General features: G+C 59.2%; 1 protein-coding gene across 1 annotated transcript; it reads left to right on the forward strand.

Moving 5' to 3' along the window:
* The first annotated feature begins 11,467 nt into the window (after positions 1–11,467).
* Positions 11,468–14,649, forward strand: LOC141737469 (uncharacterized). The gene is made up of 4 exons (XM_074572179.1): positions 11,468–12,943; positions 13,072–13,137; positions 13,262–13,304; positions 13,463–14,649. The coding sequence occupies exon 4, from the start codon at positions 13,594–13,596 to the stop codon at positions 14,629–14,631; it is 1,038 nt and encodes a 345-aa protein (XP_074428280.1). The 5' UTR covers positions 11,468–12,943; positions 13,072–13,137; positions 13,262–13,304; positions 13,463–13,593; the 3' UTR covers positions 14,632–14,649.
* Positions 14,650–25,042: the final 10,393 nt, after the last annotated feature.

Genomic DNA, 25,042 nt, shown 5'->3' on the forward strand with positions numbered 1-25,042 from the left:
AAACCAGATGGTCAGACAGGGGTCTCATTTTTCAGCAGGAATACTGAATAATATCTATAAAAGTTCAGCCTGGAGAAGGCTCCGCGGAGACCTTGGAGCCCCTTCCAGTCCCTCAGGGGGCTCCAGGAAAGCTGGGGAGGGACTCTGGATGAGGGAGGGGAGCCATGGGACGAGGGGGAAGGGTTTTCCGCTGCAAGAGGCGAGATTGAGCTGAGATCCCGGGCAGAAATTCTTGGCTGTGAGGGCAGTGAGCCCCTGGCCCAGGTTGCCCAGAGAAGCTGTGGCTGCCCCATCCCTGGAGGGGTTCAAGGCCAGGTTGGCCGGGGCTTGGAGCAAGCTGGGCTGGTGGGAGGTGTCCCTGCCCAGGGCAGGGGGTGGCACTGGGTGGCCTTTAAGGTGCCTTTCCACCCAAACCATTCCCTGTAGGGGTGGGGCCCTTCTCCTTTTCTCCTTCTCCTTCTCCCTCCCTTCTTGTTATGGTTTGAGAAACCCACCACAATTTCTTGTCCTTTAGACAACTACTCTCTCACCTGATGACCCCTCCCCACCCGGGAAGAGGAATTGGGCAAAAACAAGGAAACAGGAGGGTTGCAATAGAAATAAATTTACTAGCATAAAACTAAAGAATTAACGTTAATAATGATAAAGAAGCAGTGTCAATCCCGATATCAATATAAAATACCCAAGGACTACACCCAGCCCCTTCCATCAGCAGGAAGCCGTGCACTCCCAGCAGGGGACAGCCAATGGGGGACACCGTGAGCGCTGCGGCTTTGGGAGGAAGGGAAGGGCTCAGGGTTCCGGCACCGCAGCAAGGAGTTCTCTGCACCGCCGCCATCAAGGGAGAGTTGAACTACACAGCAGACTTTATAATTTGTACTGAATGTGATGTTCGTGCTATGAAATAGTCCTGTTGTCAGCCTGGGGCAAGTGCCCTCCTTGTCTTGCTCTTCCTCATCCCCTGCTGCATGTCACCAAGGGGGGCTCTGACTGCCTGTGATGTCACAAAGGGGGGCTCTGACTGCCCCATGATGTCACAAAGGGGGGATGTGCCCCCCTGCCACACTATAAAAGGGGGACGCGGTCCCCGCTGGAGCCATCAGCGGATGCTGGGCACCGCAGTCTGGCATTGTCTGGGCAGACTGCAGCCTCGGCCTCTGACCCCCCAGCAGTCTTGCGGGTCCCGTCACTGGGGACCCAGGAGGACACTGGGGAGCTACATCGCGGTTCTGTGCTGGTGACTGGGAGCACCGCAGCCACACCGGAGTCGGTGCCATGGGGCGCTCTGACGCCGTGTCTCCCCTGGGCCCTCTCCTCCTGATTGTGATGGGGCTCAGCGTATTCTCAGCTGTGCTGCAGAGCAAGCGGCTTCAGGTAGGTGACTGTTGCACCACTCTGTGCTGCAGCATGGGGTGGCGAGGGATGGCATGGGGTGGTGTGGGGTGGTGTGGGTGGCTGTGGTGTGGGACTGGGAGGTGCTCCCGTCTCACCCAGCTCCTGGGGACCTTGCAGAAGTGGTGGAAGAAGAAGAGTAAGGAGAAGCGTCAGACAAGCAAGACAGGAGCCCGGCCAGAGAAGCAGAGCGGTGAGTGGCCCCAGCATGGAGCACCCTGCAAACGGCCGACACCCCACGGCAGCCCTGAGCCGGGGCTGTGCCGGGGGCTGCCGGCCGCTCAATCTGTCTCCTCCCACTGCAGCTTCTCGGGCAGTGTATGGAGAAGTGGAGAAATCCCATTCGAAGCAGGAGAAGCGGTGAGTGTGGGGGAGACCCCAGATGCTGCCCCAGACCCTCACCCCGTGCCCTGCCCCTGCCTGCGCTGGGCAGCCCTGACCGCCAGCCAAGGGGGGTGCTGCCCGCGGGTCCCGCTGGGGTCTGGGGTGCAGCGGGGTCTCTTTCTCCTCCTCTGCAGGGCGAGTGCGGAGGCCTTAAAGAGGAAGCATCGCTCCCCACGAGCCCCGCTGGCCACCATGGACTCCATGACAGACAGAGGCTCCTCTTCCCTCAACTCCCTCTACTCCTTCCCGGAGCCCCGGCCTGGTGCGATGGCGGAGCTGGCAGCACTCGACCGCTCAGGACCCCGCCATCCCCCAAGGGCTGTCAAGGGGAGGGTGGAGGAGCCAGGGCCAGCCCTCTGCCAGGAGCCCCCACAGGAACTGCCTACAAGGACCAAGCAAGAGCCGGTCCCCAGGGAAAGCAGGGACAGGGCGCAGAGCCCTGTGCACACGCAGCCTTCACCCTGCAGCCCCCCAGCCATGGCCTCGGACCAAGGGGAGCTGGTCATGGAGCTCCTCCGCTGTTTCGAGTGCACCCAGGAGATGGCCAGGCAGTGCTGTGAGATGCTGAAGGTGCTGCAGGCCCGTTGGCAAGGGGCAGCGGGGGCCTGTGATCGGAACCTCCCCGGGGAGCCCTTCCATCCCCTGGGCAGGATGGAGGCGCAGCAGCAGCTGGGGGCCACAGTGAAGCCCCGGCACCTGGAAGCGGAGCAGCCGTGGGTGGATGCAAACACGGATAAGGCTGAGGATGGGATCATGGAGAAGGAGGAGGACACAGGACGAGACAGAAGTGTGAAGGAGAAGGAAAGGAGCAGCCCTGTGGAGCTCGGCAGGGGGAGCCTGGTGGAAGTGAAGAGAAACAGCAAGACGGGGCCGGGCGAGAACAACTCCATGGGGCCAAGCACCAGCAGCCCCCCAGGCTCAGGCAGGAGCACCCCCACGGATGCGGAAGGGAGGAGGGACAGGGCGCAGAGCCCCGTGAATGTGCTTCCGCCACCCAGCAGCCCCCCAGCCAAGGCCACGGACGACAAGTTGCTCTACTTGGAGCTCTTGGACACTGTCATGACCTTGGAGGAGGAGAGGCAGCAGCACGGCGAGGTCATGGACAGGGAGTGTGACCAGGCGTCCCCAGGGCTGTGCCCGCTAGGACGGTGCCTGTGTCAGTGCTGCACCCGGCTCTGGCACCGCCTGAAGGACTGCTGGAGACGCTGCTGCCGGCCGCGCCGCGTCTGCTTCAGCAATTTCCCGCAATGGGTGGGAAGTGTGGGGCCGGGAACCCCCTAGAGTGCCCCTCTTCTGAACCAATAAAAAAGTCAATATTTTCTCTATCCCTGTGACTGTCAGCAGATCAGTTTTGTCCCTTGACAGAGGCAGAGAATCAGTTTTTTGTAAGGACAACAGTATATGCTCCAGTAATCCCAACTCTCCCATGGAGATCATAGAATCATAGAATCTTCATGGTTGGAAACGACATTTGAGATCATCGAGTCCAACCATTGTGCAGCAGGACAGCTATGACGTAGTCGCCATCACGGAAACTTGGTGGGCTGACTCGCACTCCCTGCGGGAGCACAGCGCTCATTCCCTGTGCACCTTGAATATCCAATGTCATATCCACGACCCTCATGGGCAAGTGGTCAGAGGAACGTCGTGGGCCAACTTGGCCAAGGGAGCCCCAAAACTGCGCGTGAACTTCTTCTTTGAAAGAGTCACGAAGCACGATCACCTAGGCAGGATCCTGCTAGCGGAGATGCCAGTCAGCAGCATAAGAGTCTGCGGAGCTACAGTTTCAGAGACCCAGGCTGGAGAATGAGACGCACCCTCACCAACCTCCTCCCAGCCTCCTGGCGTGTTCTGCAGGTACGGGAACCCAGAGTGACATCTCACCGCGGTATCACAAAGCTAAGCAAAGTGATCCTCCAGGCCTTCTGCATAGCAGCGCTCAGCAGGAGGAATTCCTGACCACTTCAGTGTTATGGCCAGAGGGTCATTTTCATAAGCGAGCCACTGCGGTGTTCCACTCTAGCCTGGTTGAGGTCGTTGTCCTTGTCCAGTTGCGATGCCCGTTATGCCAGTCTTCACTGTCAGGCTGATGTCAGGTTGCCCTCATAAAAAGCTAAAACACCCAAAATACTGGTGCTGGGATGTCAGCTGTGAGCAAAAAGAGTTTTTCAGGCAGGAAAACCTCAGTTTGGTGAAACCGCTTTAGGCTTCTTCTAGTTAGACATGTTCACGTTTAGTAACTGGTAACTTGCTTATCCTTTCCGATGTTTCTGAACCCCACCCTTTTGCAGGGAAATCTGCGTATGAGGAGAAGAGTCTGTACACCCTGTTTGCTTGCGGAGCTGTAGCCTGCATCAGCCTGCCCTCGTGGTTCTGCTCCCTTTTGGCAACACACAAACGTCTACAGCAGATGTAAATTAACTGGTGCCCATGTCACAGGCCTTTGGTGTCACGCAGGATGTGCCACCAAAGGTGTGCGACAGCCTTGACCCGCGTCAATGAGCATCAGGTCTTTGCACGCCTGAGGGAAGCACACGGCCTGATGGTTGCTGACAGCGCTCTTTAGGTTCTGTTGCGCTGCAGAGCTTCCAAGGAACAGGCGGGATCTGCAAAGCTTTCTAGAAATTGTCTTTGGATCTACTCTCGTACCTGGGATAATTTCCAATATGTCAAATAAGATCATGGCATGAGCTGAGGGTGCAGCATCTTCTAACGGTAACACAAGTTGTCTATCTCTCAGGGTGGGGTGTAATGCACAAGGGCCCCCCCAGGCGCCTGTACAGAACAGATATGGGCCTCTGGAGATAGATGATGAGGGAACTAAGGATACTGACAAAGCCCCATCCAGGGAGTTGCCAAAGCAGCCAGCTCCACGCATTAAGACTGCTTCTGTGAAGAGCAGGAGAAGGGCAGTAGTCATAGGGGGATCCATTCTGAGGGGAACTGAGGGTCCCATATGCAGGCCGGACCCTTCCCACAGGGAGCTCTGCTGCCTCCCTGGGGCCCGTGTTAAGGATACAGCCAGGAAGCTTCCTGGCCTGATACGGCCCTCAGATTATGACCCTCTTTTGATCTTACAGGCAGACAGCGAGGACCTGGAGAGTAGAAGTCTGAGGGCAATGAAGAAAGATTTCAGGGCCTCGGGACGGCTTGTCAAGGGTTCGGGAGCACAAATTGTGTTCTCCTCTGCCCTTCCAGTTTTGGGGACTGACGAATGGGTGAACAAGAAAATCGGACAGATCAACACCTGGCCCCAAAACTGGTGCTACGAGCAGGGCTTTGGGTTCAGCGATCATAGTTTGATCTGCAGGACACCGGGCCTGCTCGCTAAGAATGGGAAAAGCCTATCCCAAAAGGGGAAAAGGGGACTAGGCGGAGAGTTAGCGAGGCTCATGGACAGGGCTTTAAACTAGAATCGAAGGGGGAAGGGGATAAAACCAGGCCCGCTAGTAATGAGCCTAGGGATAAAGGACCAAGGATGGGGACGCAATCGGTAGCCCAGCTCAAGTGCATCTACACGAGTGCACGTAGCATGGGCAACAAACGGGATGAGCTGGAAGCCGTTGTGCGGCAGGAAAGCTATGATGTAGCTGCCATCACGGAAACGTGGTGGGATGACTGTCACGACTGGAATGCTGCGATGGATGGCTATAAGCTCTTCAGAAGGGATAGGCAAGGAAGGAGAGGCGGGGGTGTGGCTCTGTACATCAGGGAGTGTTTTGATTGTATAGAGCTAGATTCCAGCGATGATAAAGTCGAGTGTTTATGGGTAAGGTTGAAGGGGAAGGGAAATAAGGGAGCTGTTGTGCTGGGAGTATGCTATAGACCACCCGACCAGGATGAGGACACAGATGAAGTATTCTATAAGCGGCTGGCTGAAGCCTCGCAATCGCCAGCCCTTGTTCCGGTTGGGGACTTCAACCTGCCGGGTATCTGCTGGAAATATAACACAGCAGAGAGCAGGCAGGCTAGGAGGTTCCTCGAGTGCATGGAAGATAAATTCCTGACACAACTGGTACGTGAGCCTACCAGGGGAAGTGTCTTGCTAGACCTACTGTTGATAAACAGAGAAGGACTAGTGGGAGATGTGGCGGTCGGAGGTCGTCTTGGGTTTAGTGATCATGAAATGGTCAAGTTTTCAATTCGTAGCGATGTAAGGAAGGGGCTTAGCAAAACCTCCACCTTGGACTTCTGGAGGGTGGACTTTGGCTTGTTCAGGACGCTGGTTGAGAGAGTCCCTTGGGAGACAGTCCTGAAGGGCAAAGGGGTCCAGGAAGGCTGGACACTCTTCAAGAAGGAGATCTTAAAGGCCCAGGAGCAGGCTGTCCCCAAGTGTCGCAAGTCTAAAGGGCAGGGAAAATGGCCAGTCTGGATGAATAAGGAACTTCTGGTGGGACTTAGGAATGAAAGGAGGGTTTACCACCTCTGGAAGAAGGGACAGGCAACTCAGGAGGAGTACAGAGATCTCGTTAGGTTCTACAGAGAGAAAATTAGGAAGGCAAAAGCCCAGCTGGAGCTCAACTTGGCCACTAACATTAAGGACAACAAAAAAAGCTTTTATAAATACATCAACAAAAAGAAAGCCAGGGAGAATCACCATCCCTTACTGGATGCAGGGGGGAAAGTTGCAACCAAGGACGAGGAGAAGGCTGAGATACTTAATGCCTTCTTTGCCTCCGCCTTCAATAGTCACACCAGCTATCCCCAGAGTGTTCGGCCTCCTGAGCTGGAAGGTAAGGATGGAGAGCAGAACAACCCACCCATAATCCAGGGGGAAGTAGTCGATGATCTGCTTCTGCACCGAGACGTACATAAGTCTACGGGGCCGGATGGGATTCACCCAAGAGTACTCAGGGAGCTGGCGGAAGAGCTCGCCAAGCCTCTCTCCATCATTTATCAACAATCCTGGTCAACAGGGCAGGTACCAGATGACTGGAGGGTGGCTAATGTGACACCCATCTACAAGAAGGGTCGGAAGGAGGATCCGGGGAACTAGAGGCCTGTGAGCCTGACCTCGGTACCAGTGAAGCTCGTGGAGAGGATCATCTTGAGTGAGCTCTCACAGCAAGTGCAGGGCAGCCACGGAATCAGGGCCAGCCAGCATGGCTTTAGGAAAGGGAGGTCCTGCTTAACCAACCTGATCTCTTTCTATGACCATGTGAGCCGCCTGCTGGATGCGGGGAAGGCTGTGGACGTTGTCTCTCTGGACTTTGGTAAGGCCTTTGACACCGTCCCCCACAGCATTCTCCTGGAGAAGCTGGCGAATCGTGGCATAGACAAGTGTACTCCTTGCTGGGTTAAAAACTGGCTGGATGGCCATGCCCAGAGAGTTGTGGTTAGTGGGGTGAAATCCTCTTGGCGGCCGGTCACCAGTGGTGTCCCTCAGGGCTCAGTTTTGGGGCCAGTTTTGTTTAAAACCTTTATCAATGGTCTGGATGAGGGGCGTGAGTGCACCCTCTGTAAGTTTGCAGATGACACCAAGCTAGGTGGGAGTGTTGATCTGCTTGAGGGAAGGAAGGCTCTACAGAGGGCCCTGGACAGGCTGGAGGGATGGGCCAAGGCCAATTGGATGAGGTTTAATAAGGCCAAGGGCCGGGTCCTGCATTTTGGTCACAACAACCCCAAGCAACGCCAGGGGCTTGGGGAAGAGTGGATGGAAAGCTGCCCAGCAGAAAAGGACGTGGGGGTGCTGGTGGCCGGCCAGCTTAACATGAGCCAGCAGCGTGCCCAGGTGGCCAAGAAGGCCAACAGCATTCTGGCTTGTATGAGGAATAGCGTGGCCAGCAGGAGTAGGGAAGTGATGGTGCCTCTGTACTCGGCACTGGTGAGGCCTCACCTGGAGTACTGTGTTCAGTTCTGGGCCCCTCTGTACAAGAGGGACCTTGAAGTGCTGCAGCGTGTCCAGAGGAGAGCTACCAGGCTGGTGAGGGGTCTGGAGACCAAGACATATGAGGAGAGGCTGAGGGAGCTGGGCATGCTTAGCTTGGAGAAGAGGAGGCTGAGGGGAGACCTCATTGCCCTCCACAAGTCCCTGAAAGGAGGTTGGAGAGAGGTGGCTGTTGGCCTCTTCTCCCAGGTGAATAATGACAGGACCAGAGGAAAGGGTCTGAAGCTGCGGCAGGGGAGGTTTAGATTAGATAGTAGGAAGAATTACTTTACTGAAAGAGTGGTCAGGCACTGGAACGGCCTGCCCAGGGAGGTGGTTGAGTCACCATCCCTAGAGGTGTTTAAGAAACGCCTAGATTTGGCACTTCAGGGCATGCTCTAGTGGCAGAGATTGTAGGGGGTTTTTGTGTGTGTGTATGGTTGGACTCGATGATCTCAAAGGTCCCTTCCAACCATGAAGATTCTATGATTCTATGAGGTGCATATCAGAGCTCCCCATCCTTCTGCATCACCTGCCAAGTGCCCCCAGGGCCTTAGAGAACCATAGAAGGTTGGAAGGGACCTTTAAATGCCATCTAGTCCCACCCCCCTGCAGTAAGCAGGGACATCTTCAACTAGATCAGGTTGCTCCGAGCCTCATGAAGCCCGGCCTTGAATGTCTCCAGGGATGGGGCCTCCACCACCTCTCTGGGCAACCTGGGCCAGTGTCTCACCACCCTCGTTGTAAAGAACTTCTTCCCAATGCCTAATCTAAACCTGTCCTGCTCTAGTTCTCTCTTCCTTAAGTGAAAGCAATCCCACAGATGGGTTTGCCTTTGCCCGAGGCAGGACTAACCCAGACTGTCTTCCCTGACATACTCTTAATCTGCACTACGGGGACTTTATCCCCTTCTACGGTACGTGGAAGTTCTGATTGGGCAGGACCAGCTCAATTATTAGATTCCCAGGTGTTAACTAGCCAGGTGCCCTTTGCTAACTCTGGCCCACATGGCCCGGTTCTGTAGTGTCTACGAGGTGGGCGAGAGCTGCAAGAGCCCCCGGCAGGTGCCGGGCAGGCGGGTGGGCTGGAGGAAATTGGGGGGCCAGGGGAGAGCCCCATGGAGGGGGAGGTGGGTGCCGAGGCAGGGGGCTGTCCCCGGGACTGCTGCTTGTGCCACCACGATGACCTGCTGAGGAACATGGGCTACATTGCCGGCTGCTTCCGGCGTCACCGAGCCTCCCAGCACTGGACCGGTGAGTGGAAGAAGGTGGCCAAGGTGATGGACCGCTTCTTCATGTGGGTCTTCTTCCTCACGGTCTTCCTCATGAGTGTGCTGCTCCTGGGCAATGCTGCCTGATGGCCCCGTGGACTCACTGCCCCTAGGGACAGTGGTGGCCATGGGTGCCCCATGAGGGTGGCTCGTCCTGAGCACCCCTTGGCCCTTCATGGACCTGCAGGCTGGAAGCTCCACCAGCGCCAGGGAAGAGGAGCCTGAGAGCGGGACCCTGACTCGGCCGGGGCTGCCCCAGCTGCAGGGTTGAGGGGTCACGGCCCCCCGAGCAGTTGTCTGGGTTGTGAGGTACTCCTTGCTGTGGTGCCGGAACCCTGAGCCCTTCCCTTCCTCCCAAAGCCGCAGCGCTCACAGTGTCCCCCATTGGCTGTCCCCTGCTGGGAGTGCACGGCTTCCTGCTGATGGAAGGGGCTGGGTGTAGTCCTTGGGTATTTTATATCGTTATCAGGATTGACACTGCTTCATTAGCGTTATTAATGTTAATTCTTTAGTTTTATCCTAGTAAATCTATTTTTATTGCAACCCTCCTGTTTCCTTGTTTTTGCCCAATTCCTCTTCCCGGGTGGGGAGGGGTCATCGGGTGAGAGAGTAGTTGTCTAACGGACAAGAAATTGTGGTGGGTTTCTCAAACCATAACAAGAAGGGAGGGAGAAGGAGAAGGGCCCCACCCCTTCAGGGAATGGTTTGGGTGGGAAGGGACCTTAAAGGCCACCCAGTGCCACCCCCTGCCCTGGGCAGGGACATCTCCCACCAGCCCAGGTCGCTCCAAGCCCCGGCCAACCTGGCCTTGAACCCCTCCAGGGATGGGGCAGCCACAGCTTCTCTGGGCAACCTGGGCCAGGGGCTCACCGCCCTCACAGCCAAGAATTTCTGCCCGAGATCTCAGCCCAATCTCCCCTCTTGCAGTGGAAAACCCTTCCCCCTCGTCCCATGGCTCCCCTCCCTCATCCAGAGTCCCTCCCCAGCTTTCCTGGAGCCCCTTGAGGGACTGGAAGGGCCTCCAAGGTCTCTGCGGAGCTTTCTCTTCTCCAGGCTGAACCTCCCCAACTCTCTCAGCCTGTCCTTCCAGCAGAGGGGCTCCAGCCCTCCCAGCATCTCCAGGGCGTCCTCTGGACCATATAGATATACGCATAGACACCTTTCACTCCTCCTGTGTCCCCACCGGTAACTGCCACCCTGCCTGGCCAGGGCTCGGGTCTGCTGCAGCCCCCCGAGACGCCACTCCAGTGCCCGGCAGCCCTGGTGAGGGTCCCAGGGGAGCAGGGCAGCCCCCACCCCGTCCCCTCCGGGTGCTGGCTGGGGCCAGGATGGTGCCCGGGAGGGACGGAGGGGTCTGGCCCTCGACACCTTCGGTGACAGAGCATGGACCTTTGTATCCCACCCAAACCCTGCGTGCGGTAAATAGCGGAGCATTTCCTGCCGATCCATCCGGGCTTACGGAATATCTCCCCCCCCTGCATTTACTGATCCGTCCTCAATAAAATAACGACTCCATCAGCTCTGGCTGAGTGACCTCTGGCTCTTCTCCTGCGACAGCGACGGCGGCTGGTCCGCGCTCACCCTGCCTGACAGCCTGTGCCGGGGGGGGCTGGGCCCCTCGTCCCCATCCCTGCCCCACAGCCCACAGAGTGGCTGGCGGAGGCCTCGGGGCTCATGCCATCTTGTCACCTTGTCACCGGTGGAGGGGACCGATCAGCTGGTGGGGAGGGGGAGAGTGGCCAAAGCCGGGGGGACACCCGTGGGTGATGGGGGAACCTGGGGATGAGAGCCGGAGGCGCTGGGGCAGCCGGAACAGGGTGCGGGGGACACGGAGTGCCCTCGGGCTGGCTGGGATGGCGCACAGACGCTGGCAGCAGGGATGGCCGTAGCGAGGGGAGCGCGGGGGGGCAGCAGCACCGCCCCCGGCTGAGTGCAGGGACCCGGCTGGGGGGACATGGCGAGGGGAAGGAGCCGCTGTCCCCGCGGGGAGCCCCGGGGCGAGGAGGGAGCCCGGCCAGGGCAGCCCCAGCGGCCGAGGAGGAAGGCAAAGGGGCCAGGCAGCATGGCAAGCGCAGGGCAGCGCGGACGGGGGTCCCACCGAGACCCCAGCCCTGCGCCGACTCCGCTCAGGGGGGTCCCAGCAGGGCCCCCAGGCACAGCCAGGTCCCGGCAGCGGCAGGGGGGTCCCCAGCCCCATCTCAGCCCCCGTCCGGCGGGGACGGGCTCAGCCACAGCTGGGGAGAGAGGGCGGGGGCTGCGGGGGCCACCAGGCAGTGCCGGGGGGGGGCGGCTCCCAGCTCTCTCCCGGCTCCCTTAGAGGCAGCATCACCCGGGCGGCTTGTGCTGAGGCCGGCACAAGCCCGGGCAGCGGCGGGGAAGCGCAGCTCGCCCGCGGGCACCCGCAGCTCGGCCGCAGCTGGCGCGAGGGCGGGGGGCGAGGCGGGGGCGGAGCCTGCCGCCGCCGCGGCCAGACCCCACCCCCGTCAAAGGCGGCCCCGGGGAGGGCGGCGAGCAGGAGCGGGAGCGGGAGCGGGAGCGGGGCGAGCAGCCGGGGCGCGGGAGTTCACGCGAGAGTGGAGTTCGCGCGGGATTTCAGCTGGCGCGGGACGCCGAGGCAGGGCGAGGCGGGGGAGCTCAGCCATGGCGTGTACCCGAAAGGCGCAGCCTCCCGCGTGTTGCGCACTTTCCAGAGGAGACGCGGCCACGCAGACAGAGCCCCCCTGGACGCCTGCAGCCCCCCCGGGCTGTGTCTGCAGGGAGCGCCTTCACCTCTCCCGGCTAGCGGAGGGTAGAAGGGATGCCGGGTGCGTGAGGTGCGAGCAGGCGGCTGATCCGCTCGGCCTGGCGGCAGAGGTCAAAGAGGGAGCAGAAAGGCTGCGGAGCGTCAGGGAGAGGGCAGAGCAGCAGAGAGTTGGGGTTGTTCAGCCCGGAGAAGAGAAGGCTGCGGGGAGACCTTGTAGCGGCCTTGCAGTCCCTCAAGGGGGCCTCCAGGAGGGATTGGGAGGGACTGTGGCTGAGGGAGTGTAACGATAGGGCACGGGGTAACGGCCTCAAACTGAAGGAGGGTAGATTTAGATTGGCTCTCAGGAAGAAATTCTTGACTGTGAGGGTGCTGAGGCACTGGCACAGGTTGCCCATGGAAGTTGTCAGTGGCCCATCCCTGGAGGTGTTCTTCTGGAGAGAGTCCAGCGTAGGGCAGCAAAGATGCTGGAGGGATTGGAGCATCGTCCTTCTGAGGAAAGGCTGAGAGAGCTGGGACTCTTTAGCCTGGAGAAGAGAAGGCTGAGGGGAGACCTTCTTAATGTTTACAAGTATCTAAAGGGTGGGCTGAAGGAGGATGGAGCCAGACTCTTTTCAGTGGTTGCCAGTAAGAGGACGAGGGGAAACGGGCACAAGCTGGAACATAGGAAGTTCCGATCAAACATGAGGAAAAACTTCTTCACGGTGAGGGTGAGAGAGCACTGGAAGAGGCTGCCCAGGGAGGTTGTGGAGTCTCCTTCTCTGGAGACTTTCAAGACGTGCCTGGATGCAGTCATGAGTAATGTGCTGTGGGCAATGCTGCTTTAGCAGGGGAGTTGGATAGATGCAATAAAAATAGATTTACTAGGATAAAACTAAAGAATTAACATTAATAACGCTAAAGAAGCAGTGTCAATCCCGATAACGATATAAAATACCCAAGGACTACACCCAGCCCCTTCCATCAGCAGGAAGCCGTGCACTCCCAGCAGGGGACAGCCAATGGGGGACAGTGCGAGCGCTGCGGCTTCGGGAGGAAGGGAAGGGCTCAGGGCTCCGAGACCGCGGCAAGGAGACCTCAGCCCCAGAAGTCTCGTGGGTCCTGTCACTGGGGACCCAGGAGGACACTGGGGAGCTACATCGTGGTTCTGTGCTGGTGACTGGGAGCACCGCAGCCACACTGGAGTCGGTGCCGTGGGTGCTCTGACGCCGTGTCTCCCCTGGGCCCTCTCATCCTGACTGTGATGGGACTCAGCGTATTCTCAGCTGTGCTGCAGAGCAAGCGGCTTCAGGTAGGTGACTGTTGCACCACACTGTGCTGCGGCATGGGGGGGCGAGGGGTGGTGTGGGGTGCTGTGGGGGGCAGTGGTGTGGGACTGGGAGGTACTCCCGTCTCACCCAGCTCCTGGGGACCTTGCAGAAGTGGTGAAGAAGAAGAAGAAGCATCAGACAAGAAAACAAGAGCCCAGCCAGAGGTGGCAGAGCTGTAAGTGGCCCCAGCACCGAGCACCCTGCAAACGGCCAACAGCCCACGGCAGCCCTGAGCCAGGGCTGTGCCGGGGGCTACCAGCTGATCACTCTGTCTCCTCCCGCCACAACTTCTCGGGCAGTGGATGGAGGAGTGGAGAAATCCCGGCCCAAGCAGGAGAAGCGGTGAGTGTGGGGGAGACCCCAGATGCTGCCCCAGACCCTCACCCCGTGCCCTGCCCCTGCCTGCGCTGGGCAGCCCTGACCGCCAGCCAAGGGGGGTGCTGCCCGCGGGTCCCGCTGGGCTCCGGGGTGCAGCGGGGTCTCTTTCTCCTCCTCTGCAGGGCGAGTGTGGAGGCCTTGAAGAGGAAGCCCCTCTCCCCACGGGCCTTGCTGGCCACCATGAACTCAATGAAAGGCAGAGGCTCCTCTTCCTCAACTCCCTCTACCCTTCCCAGAGGCCTGTCCTGGTGCGATGGCGGAGCTGGCAGCACTCGACCGCTCAGGACCCCGCCATCCCCCCAGGGCTGTCAAGGGGAGGGTGGAGGAGCCAGGGCCAGCCCTCTGCCAGGAGCCCCCACTGGAACTGCCAACAAGGACCAAGCAAGAGCCGGTCCCCAGGGAAAGCAGGGACAGGGCGCAGAGCCCTGTGGACACGCAGCCTTCACCCTGCAGCCCCCCAGCCATGGCCTCGGACCAAGGGGAGCTGGTCATGGAGCTCCTCCGCTGTTTCGAGTGCACCCAGGAGATGGCCAGGCAGTGCTGTGAGATGCTGAAGGTGCTGCAGGCCCGTTGGCAAGGGGCAGCGGGGGCCTGTGATCGGAACCTCCCCGGGGAGCCCTTCCATCCCCTGGGCAGGATGGAGGCGCAGCAGCAGCTGGGGGCCACAGTGAAGCCCCAGCACCTGGAAGCGGAGCGGCCGTGGGTGGATGCAAACACGGATAAGGCTGAGGATGGGGACATGGAGAAGGAGGAGGACACAGGACGAGACAGAAGTGTGAAGGAGAAGGAAAGGAGCAGCCCTGTGGAGCTCGGCAGGGGGAGCCTGGTGGAAGTGAAGAGAAACAGCAAGCCGGGGTCGGGCGAGAACAACTCCATGGGGCCAAGCACCAGCAGCCCCCCAGGCTCAGGCAGGAGCACCCCCACGGATGCGGAAGGGAGGAGGGACAGGGCGCAGAGCCCCGTGAATGTGCTTCCGCCACCCAGCAGCCCCCCAGCCAAGGCCACGGACGACAAGTTGCTCTACTTGGAGCTCTTGGACACTGTCAAGACCTTGGAGGAGGAGAGGCAGCAGCACGGCGAGGTCGTGGACAGGGAGTGTGACCAGGCGTCCCCAGGGCTGTGCCCGCTAGGACGGTGCCTGTGTCAGTGCTGCACCCGGCTCTGGCACCGCCTGAAGGACTGCTGGAGACGCTGCTGCCGGCCGCGCCGCGTCTGCTTCAGCAATTTCCCCCAGTGGGTGGGACGGGTGGGGCCGGGAACCCCCTGGGGTGCCCCTCTTCTGAACCAATAAAAAAGTCAATATTTTCTCTATCCCTGTGACTGTCAGCAGATCAGTTTTGTCCCTTGACAGAGGCAGAGAATCAGTTTTGTGTAAGGACAACAGTATATGCTCCAGTAATCCCAACTGTCCCGTGGAGATGGGGGGGGCCCTTGCCCCTTGCGCATTACACCCCACCCGAAGAGATAGACAACTTCTGTTAATTACGTTTACTATCTTTATCAGATCATCTGTTATTATGTGTAACAATAATGCACCCTCAGTGCGTTTGCAGATGACACCAAGCTCGGAGGGAGTGTCGATCTGCTTGAGGGAAGGAAGGCTCTACAGAGGGCCCTGGACAGGCTGGAGGGATGGGCCAAGGCCAATTGGATGAGGTTTAATAAGGCCAAGGGCCGGGTCCTGCATTTTGGTCACAACAACCCCAAGCAACGCCAGGGGCTTGGGGAAGAGTGGCTGGAAAGCTGCCCCGCAGAAAAGGACCTGGGGGTGCTGGTGGCCGGCCAGCTTAACATGAGCCAGTCCTCCCCCAGATGAGCTGGGATCACTGGAAACCGGCTCAGCTCTCTCCAACCCCCCGCAAAGCAGCACAGCCCTCCCCAAAATGAGCTGGGACCGCTGGCGTCCAGCTCAACCCTGCCCAGCCCCCCCAGACCAGCGCAACCCCCCAAAGGCAGCCCAGCCCTCGGGACCCTTGCAGAGGCCGCCAGGCTGGGGCCCAGGGGGCGGGTCGGGGGTGTCGCGTGAAAAGGGGCAAAGCGGTTTTGGCAGAAAAGGAACCCCCTTGCGTTCTAACACTCCTCACCGAGGTGGGAGGCCAGGTGCGGCCGGGTTTAAATCCTGAGGGATGCCCAATTCAGCACTATCAGCCCAATGGCGTTTAATAGGTATTAAAGTGTTACGATTTGGGCACAGTAATAGTGGACTGCACCTTCCGTCTAGTCGTGCTCGTGAACTAGCACGGCCACTCTCGAGTCTTTGGTCGCGTTCGGTGAGAAACCAAAAGGACGAGCTACTTCAAAAAGTGCACTTTATTTAAACAACAGATAGATAGGTTCTTAGGGCAGCCGGTGATAAATACACTGTCTGCAAAGCACGTGCAAATGAAAGTATTGTTACATCTACAAAACGCGGGACAAAGTTCTAACGATACAGCCTGGCTATACATGTAGAAAAGAGAGTCTCTAGAGAAATTTCGGAGTTTCCCGAGGAAGCCCTCGGTATAATCTAAGTCTTACCCAAAGGCGTCCCTATGGGGGGGAAGAGAGGCTCAGCCCGTCGCCTGCTCCCAGAAGCCAGTGATGGAATTCTTTGCGATGGTGTCTTCCCTGGGTATCCCCCCTCTCTCGGGCTGTTTTTCTACTATTTGTTATCTTCGAGGTGGAGTTTGAGTGACTTTAGTCGTACATACTTTTATCATGATTGGTGTAAATTTTTCTCGCTTCACAATTAAAGGTCTAGTTTACGAGAAGCTCAGGGCGCAGGCTCAAGAAGGAGCGGTCGCACCTTGGAGGCGGGTAGCCTTCGGGGTGGAGGTGTGGTTTGGTATTATAATGACATTCTAATGAGCAAAGTTCGCACAAAGGACAGCGTTTCATCAAAATTTGACAAAATGTTGGCTCTGAGCATCGAGCGGGCAGCTAATTGGCAGCTTATCTGTTTCCTGGTATCATCCCATTCCCGTATCCGCTATATATCCTAAGGTTAAAGCCGCGGAATAATTCCATCCCGTCCCGTACCTCATGTAGCTTATCAGGGAACCACAGGTGTTGTATCCTTCATGCCAGCTGCGGCTCTTTTCTACCTCAGAAGCCTCTTGATTTTCTACTTTTCCTTCATGTGTGAACAATGCTGTACTTTTGTATTTTTAGCCAATGTAGTATTTATTCCACACCCTGCAATCAAGCGAGTCAGGTGGTGAAAGCCTCTGTGGTATGGAGGCCGATGGCTGAAATATCAATATGGGGAGGCCTGGCAGACTGACGATACCACACTGCCACAAACCCACCAAGGTAAGGACCATGTGCTCACAGTGGTGGAAGCAAGCACTGGATGGCTGGAAACGTACCCTGTGCCCCGTGCCGCTGTGGGACCTTAAAACAATGGGATACACAGTTAGCAAAGGGCACCTGGCTAGTTAACACCAGGGGATCTAATAATTGAGCTGGTCCTGCCCAATCAGAACTTCCACGTACCGTAGAAGGGGATAAAGTCTCAAACTGAAGGAGGGTAGATTTAGATTGGCTCTCAGGAAGAAATTCTTGACTGTGAGGGTGGTGAGGCACTGGCACAGGTTGCTCGGGGAAGTTGTCAGTGGCCCATCCCTGGAGGTGTTCGAGGCCAGGCTGGATGAGGCTTTGGGCGGCCTGGTCTAGTGGGAGGTGTCCCTGCCCAGGGCAGGGGGGTTGGAACTGGATGATCTTTAAGGTCCCTTCCAACCCGAACCATTCTGCAGCTCTGTGATGTCGTCTACCTTGACTTGAGCAAGGCTTTTGACACTGTCTGTCAGAACATCGTCCTTAGGAGACTGAGGAAGTGTGGACTAGACGAGGGGACAGTGAGGTGGATGGAGAGCTGGCTGCGTGACAGGACTCAGAGGGTCGTCATTCATGGAGCAGGGTCGAGTTGGAGGCCTCTAACCAGTGGTGTCCCGCAGGGGTCAATACTTGGACCAGTATTGTTTAACGTATTCATCAACAGCCTGGACGAGGGGAGAGAGTGTATGCTCAGCAAGGTCGCTGATGATACCAAACTGGGGGGGGTGGCTGAGACCCCAGAGGGCCGTGCTGCCATCCAGCGTGAGCCAGACAGGCTGGGGAGCTGGGCAGAGAAGAACCTAATGAGGTTCAACAAGGACAAGGGCAGGGTCCTGCAGCTGGGGAGGAAGAGTGTCAGGCAGCAGTATGGGTTAGGGGTGGACTGGCTGGAAAGCAGCTCTGAAGAAAAGGATCTGGGGGTCTTGGTAGACAGTAAATTATCCATGAGCAAGCCATGTGCCCTTGTCGCCAAGAAGGCCAGCGGAATTCTGGGCTGCACAGGGAAGAGCGTGGCCAGCAGGACAAGGCAGGTCATTCTCCCCCTCTGCTCTGCACTGGTGAGGCTACAACTGGAGTACTGTGCCCAGCTCTGGGCTCCCCCAATCAAGAGAGACAGGGAAGTTCTGGAGAGAGTCGAGCGTAGGGCAACAAAGATGATTGAGGGATTGGAGCATCTCTGTTATGAGGAAAGGCTGAGAGAGCTGGGACTCTTTAGCCCGGAGAAGAGAAGGCTGAGGGGAGACCTTATTAATGTTTACAAGTATCTAAAGGGTGGGCTGAAGGAGGATGGAGCCAGACTCTTTTCAGTGGTTGCCAGTAAGAGGACGAGGGGAAACGGGCACAAGCTGGAACATAGGAAGTTCCGATCTAACATGAGGAAAAACTTCTTTACGGTGAGAGAGCACTGGAAGAGGCTGCCCAGGGAGGTTGTGGAGTCTCCTTCTCTGGAGACTTTTAAGACGTGCCTGGATGCAGTCGTGAGTAATGTGCTGGGGGCAATGCTGCTTTAGCAGGGGAGTTGGATAGATGATCTCTAGAGGTCCCTTCCAACTCTGAAATTCTGCGAGTCCATGAAAAGTTCAGCCTCGGGAAGAGAAAGCTCCGCGGAGACCTTGGAGCCCCTTCCAGTCCCTCAAGGGGCTCCAGGAAAGCTGTGGAGGGACCCTGGATGAGGGAGGGGAGCCATGGGACGAGGGGGAAGGGGTTTCCACTGCAAGAGGGGAGACTGAGCTGAGATCTCGGGCAGAAATTCTTGGCTGTGAGGGCGGTGAGCCCCTGGCCCAGGTTGCCCAGAGAAGCTGTGGCTGCCCCATCCCTGGAGGGGTTCAAGGCCAGGTTGGCCGGGGCTTGGAGCAAGCTGGGCTGGTGGGAGGTGTCCCTGCCCAGGGCAGGGGGTGGCACTGGGTGGCCTTTAAGGTCCCTTCCCACCCAAACCATTCCCTGAAGGGGTGGGGCCCTTCTCCTTCTCCCTCCCTTCTTGTTATGGTTTGAGAAACCCACCACAATTTGTTGTCCTTTAGACAACTACTCTCTCACCCGATGACCCCTCCCCACCCGGGAAGAGGAATTGGGGAAAAACAAGGAAACAGGAGGGTTGAAACAGAAATAGATTTACTAGGATAAAACTAAAGAATTAACATTAATAACGCTAAAGAAGCAGTGTCAATCCCGATAACGATATAAAATACCCAAGGACTACACCCAGCCCCTTCCATCAGCAGGAAGCCGTGCACTCCCAGCAGGGGACAGCCAATGGGGGACAGTGCGAGCGCTGCGGCTTCGGGAGGAAGGGAAGGGCTCAGGGCTCCAAGACCGCGGCAAGGAGACCTCGGCCCCAGAAGTCTCATGGGTCCTGTCACTGGGGACCCAGGAGGACACTGGGGAGCTACATCGCGGTTCTGTGCTGGTGACTGGGAGCACCGCAGCCACACTGGAGTCGGTGCCGTGGGCGCTCTGACGCCGTGTCTCCCCTAGGCCCTCTCCTCCTGACTGTGATGGGACTCAGCGTATTCTCAGCTGTGCTGCAGAGCAAGCGGCTTCAGGTAGGTGACTGTTGCACCACACTGTGCTGCGGCATGGGGGGGCGAGGGGTGCTGTGGGGGGCAGTGGTGTGGGACTGGGAGGTACTCCCGTCTCACCCAGCTCCTGGGGACCTTGCAGAAGTGAAGAAGAAGCATCAGACAAGAAAACAAGAGCCCAGCCAGAGGTGGCAGAGCTGTTAAGTGGCCCCAGCACCGAGCACCCTGCAAACGGCCAACAGCCCACGGCAGCCCTGAGCCGGGGCTGTGCCAGGGGCTACCAGCTGATCACTCTGTCTCCTCCCGCCACAACTTCTCGGGCAGTGGATGGAGGAGTGGAGAAATCCCGGCCCAAGCAGGAGAAGCGCTGAGTGTGGGGGAGACCCCAGATGCTGCCCCAGACCCTCACCCCGTGCCCTGCCCCTGCCTGCGCTGGGCAGCCCTGACCGCCAGCCAAGGGGGGTGCTGCCCGCGGGTTCTTCTGGGGTCTGGGCTGCAGCGGGGTCACTTTCTCCTCCTCTGCAGGGCGAATGCGGAGGCCTTGAGCAGGAAGCCCCTCTCCCCACGGGCCTTGCTGGCCACCATGGACTCCATGACAGACAGAGGCTACTCTTCCTCAGCTTCCTTTACCCTTCCCGGAGGCCTGTCCTGGTGGGATGGCGGAGCTGGCAGCACTCAACTGCTCAGGACCCCGCCATCCCCCCAGGGCTGTCAAGGGGAGGGTGCAGGAGCCAGGGCCAGCCCTGTGCCAGGAGCCCCCACTGGAACTGCCAACAAGGACCACGCAAGAGGTCTACTGGAGCTCTTGCGCATTTTCAAGTTGACGGGGGAGAGGCAGCAGCGCGGCGAGCCCATGGCCAGACTGCCATGGCCAGACAGCCCATGGCCAGAGCCGGCTGCCGGCCGCGCTGCATCTGCTTCAGAAATTTCCCCTAATGGCTGGGAGGTGTGGGGCCGGTAACCCCCTGGGGTGCCCCACTTCTGATCCAATAAAAAAGTCAATATTTTCTCTATCCCTGTGACTGTCAGCAGATCAGTTTTGTCCCTTGACAGGAGCAGAGAATCAGTTTTGTGTAAGGACAACAGTATGCGCTACAGTAATGCCGACTCTCTTGTGGAGATGGGGGGGCCCTTGCCCCTTGTGCATTACACCCCACCCGAAGAGAGAGACAACGTCTATTATTGCGTTTACTATCTTTATCAGATCATCTATTATTATGTGTAAGAATAATGCACCCTCAGTGAGTTTGCAGATGACACCAAGCTAGGAGGGAGTGTCGATCTGCTTGAGGGAAGGAAGGCTCTACAGAGGGACTCCAGCTACTTGCCAAATTTCCTGAGGCACCACAGCACACTCTGCAGCTCCAGTGTGTCCTCCCTTCAGGGCTGGCCGTAGAAGGTGCTGGTTCTGCTTTTCCAGAGGGATCCCGAGTGCAGGGCCCAATTCCATTTTTTACAGACCAAGGCAGCGTTAGATCTGTCCCAGTCCTCTGACCGATGGAAGACACGTCTCAGACAGACATCAGGTAGGTGAGCCCAGCGATTCTGCTCAGCTTCGCTGTCGTCTTCCATTGAGAAGACAGTTTTTCACTTCTCTTCTGGGTGTTGAGCAAACCTAGAGGAAGACTCTCTCCAGCAGGCTCCCGAAAAGACCAAAGTCCGCCCTCCACAAGTCCATGGTGGCAGTTCTGCTGACGCCCTTCCTTGCTTCCCTAAGAATCAAAAACTCTGTCATTTCATGGTCACTGTGCCCAAGACGGCCTCCAACATCACATCCCCCACAGTCCTTCTCTGTTCACACACAGCAGGTCCAGCAGGGCTCCTTCCCTAGTGCGTTCCCCCACCAGCTGTGGCAGGAATTTATCCCCACACACCCCAGAAACCTCCAAGACTCTTCCCTCTCAGCTCTATTGGGTTCCCCGTTACCCCGTGCCCTATCGTTACACTCCCTCAGCCACAGTCCCTCCCAATCCCTCCTGGAGGCCCCCTTGAGGGACTGCAAGGCCGCTACAAGGTCTCCCCGCAGCCTTCTCTTCTCCGGGCTGAACAACCCCAACTCTCTGCTGCTCTGCCCTCTCCCTGACGCTCCGCAGCCTTTCTGCTCCCTCTTTGACCTCTGCCGCCAGGCCGAGCGGATCAGCCGCCTGCTCGCACCTCACGCACCCGGCATCCCTTCTACCCTCCGCTACCCGGGAGAGGTGAAGGCGCTCCCTGCAGACACAGCCCGGGGGGGCTGCAGGCGTCCAGGGGGGCTCTGTCTGCGTGGCCGCGTCTCCTCTGGAAAGTGCGCAACACGCGGGAGGCTGCGCCTTTCGGGTACACGCCATGGCTGAGCTCCCCCGCCTCGCCCTGCCTCGGCGTCCCGCGCCAGCTGAAATCCCGCGCGAACTCCACTCTCGCGTGAACTCCCGCGCCCCGGCTGCTCGCCCCGCTCCCGCTCCTGCTCCCGCTCCTGCTCCCGCTCCCGCTCCCGCTCCTGCTCCCGCTCCCGCTCCCGCTCCCGCTCCTGCTCCTGCTCCTGCTCCTGCTCCTGCTCCTGCTCCTGCTCCTGCTCGCCGCCCTCCCCGGGGCCGCCTTTGACGGGGGTGGGGTCTGGCCGCGGCGGCGGCAGGCTCCGCCCCCGCCTCGCCCCCCGCCCTCGCGCCAGCTGCGGCCGAGCTGCGGGTGCCCGCGGGCGAGCTGCGCTTCCCCGCCGCTGCCCGGGCTTGTGCCGGCCTCAGCACAAGCCGCCTGGGTGATGCTGCCTCTAAGGGAGCCGGGAGAGAGCTGGGAGCCGCCCCCCCCCGGCACTGCCTGGTGGCCCCCGCAGCCCCCGCCCTCTCTCCCCAGCTGTGGCTGAGCCCGTCCCCGCCGGACGGGGGCTGAGATGGGGCTGGGGACCCCCCTGCCGCTGCCGGGACCTGGCTGTGCCTGGGGGCCCTGCTGGGACCCCCCTGAGCGGAGTCGGCGCAGGGCTGGGGTCTCGGTGGGACCCCCGTCCGCGCTGCCCTGCGCTTGCCATGCTGCCTGGCCCCTTTGCCTTCCTCCTCGGCCGCTGGGGCTGCCCTGGCCGGGCTCCCTCCTCGCCCCGGGGCTCCCCGCGGGGACAGCGGCTCCTTCCCCTCGCCATGTCCCCCCAGCCGGGTCCCTGCACTCAGCCGGGGGCGGTGCTGCTGCCCCCCCGCGCTCCCCTCGCTACGGCCATCCCTGCTGCCAGCGTCTGTGCGCCATCCCAGCCAGCCCGAGGGCACTCCGTGTCCCCCGCACCCTGTTCCGGCTGCCCCAGCGCCTCCGGCTCTCATCCCCAGGTTCCCCCATCACCCACGGGTGTCCCCCCGGCTTTGGCCACTCTCCCCCTCCCCACCAGCTGATCGGTCCCCTCCACCGGTGACAAGGTGACAAGATGGCATGAGCCCCGAGGCCTCCGCCAGCCACTCTGTGGGCTGTGGGGCAGGGATGGGGACGAGGGGCCCAGCCCCCCCCGGCACAGGCTGTCGGGCAGGGTGAGCGCGGACCAGCCGCCGTCGCTGTCGCAGGAGAAGAGCCAGAGGTCACTCAGCCAGAGCTGATGGAGTCGTTATTTTATTGAGGACGGATCAGTAAATGCAGGGGGGTGAGATATTCCGTAAGCCCGGATGGATCGGCAGGAAATGCTCCGCTATTTACCGCACACAGGGCTTGGGTGGGATACAAAGGTCCATGCTCTGTCACCGAAGGTGTCGAGGGCCAGACCCCTCCGTCCCTCCCGGGCACCATCCTGGCCCCAGCCAGCACTCGGAGGGGACGGGGTGGGGGCTGCCCTGCTCCCCTGGGACCCTCACCAGGGCTGCCGGACACTGGAGTGGCGTCTCGGGGGGCTGCAGCAGACCCGAGCCCTGGCCAGGCAGGGTGGCAGTTACCGGTGGGGACACAGGAGGAGTGAAAGGTGTCTATGCGTATATCTATATGGTCCAGAGGAGGCCCCGGAGATGCTGGGAGGGCTGGAGGCCCCGTGCTGTGAGGACAGGCTGAGAGAGTTGGGGAGATTCAGCCTGGAGAAGAGAAAGCTCCGCGGAGAACTTGGAGCCCCTTCCAGTCCCTCAAGGGGCTCCAGGAAAGCTGGGGAGGGACTCTGGATGAGGGAGGGGAGCCATGGGACGAGGGGGAAGGGTTTTCCGCTGCAAGAGGGGAGATTGGGCTGAGATCTCGGGCAGAAATTCTTGGCTGTGAGGGCGGTGAGCCCCTGGCCCAGGTTGCCCAGAGAAGCTGTGGCTGCCCCATCCCTGGAGGGGTTCAAGGCCAGGTTGGACGGGGCTTGGAGCGACCTGGGCTGGTGGGAGGTGTCCCTGCCCAGGGCAGGGGGGTGGAATGAGATGATCTTTAAGGTCCTTTCCCACCCAAACCATTCTGTGATTCTATGATTCTACATCTATATTTCTATACGCCACAACCCAGACAACTGCTCAGGGGGCCGTGACCCCTCAACCCTGCAGCTGGGGCAGCCCCGGCCGAGTCAGGGTCCCGCTGTCAAGCTCCTCTTCCCTGGCGCTGGTAGAGCTTCCAGCCTGCAGGTCCATGAAGGGCCAAGGGGTGCTCAGGACGAGCCACCCTCATGGGGCACCCGTGGCCACCACTGTCCCTGGGGGCACTGAGTCCACGGGGCCATCAGGCAGCATTGCGCAGGACCAGCACACTCATGAGGAAGACCGTGAGGAAGAAGACCCACATGAAGAAGCGGTCCATCACCTTGGCCACCTTCTTCCACTCAGCGGTCCGGTGCTGGGAGGCTCCGTGACGCCGGAAGCAGCCGGCGATGTAGCCCACATTCCTCAGCATGTCATCGTGGTGGCACAAGCAGCAGTCCCAGGGACAGCCCCCTGCCTCAGCACCCACCTCCCCCTCCATGGGGCTCTCCAGGGGAGAGACCCATGCGCACCTCCCCGCATCGAAACCCCCCTGTCATGGGGGGGTGCCCACCACCCCGGTGCAGATGCCCTGGTCCCATGGGATGGTCCTGGGTGCCATCAAGGCTGACCAATGAGCGGGACGCTCTCCGAGGGGACCATGTGCTCACAGTGGTGGAAGCAACCACTGGATGACTGGAAACATACCCTGTGCCCCGTGCCGCTCCAAGGAACGCTGTCCTGGGCCTTGACAAGCAAGTCCTGTGGTGACATGGCACCCCAGAGAGAACCGAGTCGGACAATGGGACTCATTTCCAAAACAGTCTCAGGTCCCTGGGCCAAAGAGTGTGGCACTGAGTGGGTATATCACGGCCCCTGCCATTCGCCCGCCTCTGGGAAGATCGAAGAATACAACGGGCTGTAAAAAACTACCCTGAGAGCAATGGGGGGGTGGGACCTTAAAACAATGGGATACACAGTTAGCAAAGGCCACCTGGCTAGTTAACACCAGGGGATCTAATAATTGAGCTGGTCCTGCCCAATCAGAACTTCCACGTACCGTAGAAGGGGATAAAGTCCCCGTAGTGCACATGAAGAGTATGTCAGGGAAGACAGTCTGGGTTAGTCCTGCCTCGGGCAAAGGCAAACCCATCTGTGGGATTGCTTTCACTTAAGGAAGAGAGAACTAGAGCAGGGCAGGTTTAGATTAGGCATTGGGAAGAAGTTCTTTACAACGAGGGTGGTGAGACACTGGCCCAGGTTGCCCAGAGAGGTGGTGGAGGCCCCATCCCTGGAGACATTCAAGGCCGGGCTTCATGAGGCTCGGAGCAACCTGATCTAGTTGAAGATGTCCCTGCTTACTGCAGGGGGGTGGGACTAGATGGCATTTAAAGGTCCCTTCCAACCCAACACCACCTATGGTTCTCTAAGGCCCTGGGGGCACTTGGCAGGTGATGCAGAAGGATGGGGAGCTCTGATATGCACCTCATAGAATCATAGAATCTTC

This window comes from Larus michahellis, chromosome 1 (assembly GCF_964199755.1).
Source record: "Larus michahellis chromosome 1, bLarMic1.1, whole genome shotgun sequence".
Classification (NCBI taxonomy): domain Eukaryota; kingdom Metazoa; phylum Chordata; class Aves; order Charadriiformes; family Laridae; genus Larus; species Larus michahellis.